We start from the raw sequence: 5,444 nt of genomic DNA on the forward strand, positions 1-5,444 counted from the left end.
TGTTCTTTGATTTAGAAACAGGCCTATATAGCCCAGGTTGTTCTTGAACTCCCCAGGAGGCCTAGTATGACATTGAACTTATTGTCCTCCTTCCTCCTGAGTATTTGGGAATACAGGTATGCACCATCACACCCAGTTTATTCAGTGACGGGGATAAAACCCAGACCTTCCTGTGTGTTGGACAGGCTATATAAGGTTTCTATAGCTTTACTGACTGATCTACACCCCTAACTGATATTTAAAAGCAAAACAAAAAAGGTTTTATTACATTTATTTATGCATTCATTCATTCTGAATATGTGTGTGCATGTGTATATGATGTGTGTGTATTCATTTGCCACAGTACCCATGTACTGTGAGGTCAGAGGTCAGAACTTGTAAGGCTCGGTTTCCTTTTTCTACCCTGTGGATTCCAGTGATCAGACTTAGATGATCATGCTTAGTGGCGAGTGCCTTTACTTATTGACATTTCACCAGCCCCCACCCCATCCACAGATAGTTTTTTTTTTTAATTATATGTGTATGGATGTTTCATCTGTGTATGTGGCTATACACCACATACATGAAGTACCTATAGAGGCCTGAAGAGGACATCAGATCTCCTGGAACTGGAGTTACAGACAGTTGTGAGTCACCATGTTGGTGCTAGAAATCAAATCAGGGTCCCCTAGAAGTGCATCCTGTGCTCTTAACCACTGAGCCATTTCTCCACATCCTCTGTGTCTTTTTGATTTTTTGAGACAGGGTTTTTCCATAGTTTTTGGTTCCTGTCCTGGAACTACCTCTTGTAGACCAGGCTGGCCTCGAACTCAGAGAGATCCACCTGCGAGTGCTGGGATTAAAGGCGTGCGCCACCACCGCCCGGCTCTCTGTGTCTTAATTAGGGTTTGTAGTGCTGCAATGAAACACCATGACCAAAAAGCAAGTTGGGGACCTTTGGAAGAGCAGGCAATGTTCTTAACTGCTGAGCTGTCTCTCCAGCCCTAGCATTCTTTCTTATAGTGTTCAGGACTACCAGCCCAGGGATGGCACCACCCACAGTGTGCTGGGCCCTCCCCATTGATCGCTAATTGAGAAAATGTTTTACAGCTGGATCTCATGGATGCATCAAATGAGGCTCCTTCCTCTCTGATGATGACTCTAGTTTGTGTCAAGTACACCCTGCCAGTTAGTATTTATAATTTACATCATTTCAGAAGGGAATGGAGCAGGATGAAGTGACAAACTTGAATTTCTCTCAGCAGTTGAGAAGACAAATCAGAATGACCATGAGTTTGGGGCCATGTTGCATTCCCTGGGCTACTCAGTAAAAAGAAAGAATGAAATAACTTGACATTCCACTAAGACATTAGGTTTCTTTCATTTCTCCATTTTTTAAGATTTATATGGGGAGGTGGTGATGATGCACACCTTTAAGGGAGAGATAGGCAGGCGGATCTCAGTGAGTTCAAGACAAGCCTTGTCTCCTGGTCTACAAAGGAGTTCCAGGACAGCCAGAGCTGTTAAACAGAGAAATCCTGTCCCAAAAAAAAAAATGTGTGTGTGTGTGTGTGTGTGTGTGTGTGTGTGTGTGTATTGCCTCCATGTATACTAATGCTTCTGGAAGTCAGAAGAGAGTATTGAATTCCCTGGAACAGAAGTTATGGATGATTATGAGCCATGTGGATGGTGGAAACTGAAATTTCTTAACCACTGAACATCTCTCTATCCTCCCAAAGATATATTTTCTGTAAAACATATGTATGTATTATATATGTATGTATAAACTGGCTTGGAGGCCAAGCCAGTTTATATAGTGAGTCTCAGGCCATCCTCGTCTATACAGCAAGTTCAATGCTAATCAGGGCTATAGAGTAGACCCTGTTTCAAGAAAAAAAAAAAGAAGAAGAAGGAAAGAAAAAGAAAAAAAAATAACAGCTGGCCAGTGCTAACGCACACCTTTAGTTCCAGCTCTCAGGATCAATATGAGTTCAAGGTCAGCATGGTTGACCTAGTGAATTCCAGGACAGTCAGGGCTATGTAGAGAGAACCTGTCTCAAAAAAAAAAAAAAAAGGATGTTTCTGTTTGTGCCTCTGCATGGATAAATGTATGTAAATGCCAGTGCCAAAGAAACCCGATGTCCTGGACCTGGAATTACAGGGGGTTGTGTGCCACCTGACATAGGTGCTGAAACTGAAATTTAGGTCCTGAAAGAACAGTTCACCCTTTTAACCACTGAGCCATAGCTCCAGCCTTAATTTTTTTCAATGTTTTAAGCCTTGATACTTGATACTTTCTTAGAAACCACAATCCAATTTGTCATTATACTTTAACTTTTCAGAAAACGAAAGTCCAACAAAAGAAATTATGTTAGAAGTTCTCTAATTCATTCTTCCATTTTTTCAAACTTATGTTCTGAAGCTGAGAGTATTGTACTTACCTTTCATTTAGGGTTAGGCTTAGGTTTTCATCTTCGGCACTGCAAAAGAAAAAGAAGACAAAAAAAACCTGGTGCACTGAATGTCTAATTTTTATCAAGATATGATGGGGGTGGGTTAAGTGAGACCTTGTAGATGAGTCTGGTCTTGGACTTGTGATCTTTCTGCCTCTGCCTACCAATTGCTGTAATATAGGCATGAGCTACCTTAAAATATGGGCTACGTTAAAAAATTTTAAGAGCCGGGCGGTGGTGGTGCACGCCTTTAATCCCAGCACTTGGGAGGCAGAGGCAGGTGGATCTCTGTGAGTTCGAGACCAGCCTGGTCTACAGAGCTAGTTCCAGGACAGGCTCCAAAACCACAGAGAAACAGAGAAACCCTGTCTCGAAAAACCAAAAAAAAAAAAAAAAAAAAAAAAATTTAAGGCATGAGTCTGCCTTAAAATATGATTTAAATCTTACATGGTCCCAAAGTAAAATGTTCTCCTATTGTGATTAAAATCTTTATTCCCTTTTCATTTCTCCAATTTTTTTTTTTACTCTTTCAAAGATACAATGTATGGTCTACAAGAGCTAGTTCCGGGACAGGCTCCAAAGCTACAGAGAAACCCTATCTCGAAAAACCAAAAAAAAAAAAAAAAAAACAAAGATACAATGTAACAATTATTTTTTTCCTTCTAACTCTATCTACAACAACTCAAATTAATATCTTACCTTTTATAAGTATATACTTTTAGCAGTTATTCATACGTAAGTTGTATGTCAATAATAAATTGTACTCTACTTTAAAAAATATCCTGGGTATCCTATCTTAGTAGAAAATACCGCTGGGCGGTGATGATTCATGTCTTTGATTCCAGCACTTGAGAGGCACAAACAGGAGGATCTCTGTGAGTTTGAGGCCAGCCTGGTCTACAGAGAGAGCTCCAGGATGGGCCCCAAAGCTACTGAGAAACCCTGTCTCGAAAAACAAGAAGGGGGGGAGGGAGGGAGGGAGGGAGGGAGGGAGGGAGGGAGGGAGGGAGGGAGGGAGGAAGGAAGGAAGGAAGGAAGGAAGGAAGGAAGGAAGGAAGGAAGGAAGGAAGGAAGGAAGGAAAAAAGGAAGGAAAAAAATACGGGTTGGAGATGAGGCTCAGTTAGTAGAGTGCTTGCTTAGCATGCATGGAACCTGTGTTAGACCACCACATCAAACCATATGTAGGAGCACATCCCTGTGATCTCAACACTGAGTATATGATGGGAGACGAGTTCAAACAAACCTCTGCTACATAGTGTATAGGAAGCAATCCTGGGTCATGTGATACTCTGTCTCAAAAACAAGAAAGAACAGTATGGTGGAGACACACTCCTGTAATCCCAGCCATTGGGAAGCTGAGGCAGGCAGATCTCTGAGTTTGAGGCCAGTCTGGTTTACAGAACGAGTTCCAGGACAGCAAGGCTTCACTTGAAACACTGCTCCAAAAATAAATGAATGAATGAATGAATACAAACAGAGAGAGAGAGATTTAAACTGGAAAGTCTCTAAATAGTTGTTTTCTTTTGACAGGTCCTTCATCTCTTGGAATCTTCTAGTCAAGAGTCAGTGACAAAAAGAAAGAGAGTTAGTGAACCAAAGGAACACACCTAAAACTTATTTTTCTTATGCAGACTTGCAGGCTCAACATTTAAACAAAACATGCTGCATTATTATTTGAAGATGTACTTTCTGTATCTCTGAAAATTATTTTGTGGTTCACACAGTTATTGCACTAATTAAAGTTTTAACTACTATATCGTGTTTACCTGAGCTAAATCCAAGGAAACTTTTGACTAAACCTAAGTACAAATGTCACCACTGATTCTGCTCATTATCCGCTAAATACAATCTGCCTTCCATTTTTAAAGAAAGTTTTTTAAAACTATGTATCCTTCCCCCCCCCCCTTTTTTTTTTCCTGCACCACTACCGCGCCGCCTAAAAACTATGTATCCTTTTAAGGCTCTCTAAAAACTACTTCTGAAATGTTTATTCTGGCATTAAAATTTTGTAAGGATTAACTTTTTACTTTTGTTGAAACTGTATCATTTAATTGGTGTTATTAAAATAATGTTTGATATTTTGATATAGTGTGTTATTAACATGATATATGACATTCACCCTTTAAGCATGTATTTAGGACAAAAAGATGACTGAAAGCAATGGCTTATAAAAGACATTTCACTAGCATGATTAAGATACTCAATGTGCAGGCTCTTTCATAGCCTCTAATTTTTATTTAATTAGCAGAACGTGTTTAGCTATTAATTTTGAGAGAATTTAAGTATTATCTTGGAAGAGTTTAACACACTTAGAACTTTTAGCGGTAGCCTGAGCGATTGCTTTGATGGGACCTAGTTCCAGCCTTGCCATTTATTTCTTTTGCTTCAGAAAAGGAAGACTTAAAATTTGATTTGTTTGTGTCTTGTAGTTTCAGCAGCCATATTCCAAAACATACAGTAAGTAGACACAGGATTATCAAAGTGCCCCATAGGGCTATTATTATGTGTTGTCGGTAGGAATGTACCCATCCTGTTTAGTGTAAACAGGGTATAACGTCCACAAACTGGTCAGATCAGGTTTTTCTAGAGTCTGGGTTAAGATATCGAGGCGCAGGGGGAGGGATTTACTCTTAGCCTTATTGCTTGGATGCCAACAATTCCTACCCAGTCGTGCCAATACTACAAAAAGCCACAAAAACACACCTGCTACACTGAAATGGGCCAACGGAATCCTTTCGTGATTGGCAGCATTTGTTGTCTCACGGGAGACTTTGATTGGGTAATTTCATTGGGGTTAGGCGCAGCCTTTTCCTGGCCTCCACCGAGGTTCCTTCATTGGATTGACCAGCTGTCAGGTTGAACCCAAACCTGCCTCCTTTTGGTGATGTTTGTCTGGATCGCAACACAATAGCCGGGAGGTCCTCCCCTCGTAGGCTCCGATTGGCTAGACTCAACCTTGGGGGGTTCTGATTGGTCCAATGAAGAAGCACCAAGGTAGGTTGCCTAGTGAT

At 40.6% G+C, this 5,444-nt stretch overlaps 1 protein-coding gene across 3 annotated transcripts in view; it reads left to right on the plus strand.

The window, feature by feature from the left end:
* The window catches only part of Hormad1 (HORMA domain containing 1), a 28,763-nt gene extending 24,565 nt beyond the window's left edge, over window positions 1-4,198 (plus strand). For all 3 annotated transcript variants that reach the window (XM_057793991.1, XM_057793990.1, XM_057793992.1), the window contains one exon: window positions 3,964-4,198. In XM_057793991.1, the coding sequence (XP_057649974.1) occupies window positions 3,964-4,044 (81 nt within the window). In that variant the 3' untranslated portion in view covers window positions 4,045-4,198. The remainder of the gene's footprint in view (window positions 1-3,963) is intronic.
* Window positions 4,199-5,444: the final 1,246 nt, after the last annotated feature.

Source organism: Chionomys nivalis, chromosome 18 (assembly GCF_950005125.1).
Source record: "Chionomys nivalis chromosome 18, mChiNiv1.1, whole genome shotgun sequence".
Lineage (NCBI taxonomy): Eukaryota > Metazoa > Chordata > Mammalia > Rodentia > Cricetidae > Chionomys > Chionomys nivalis.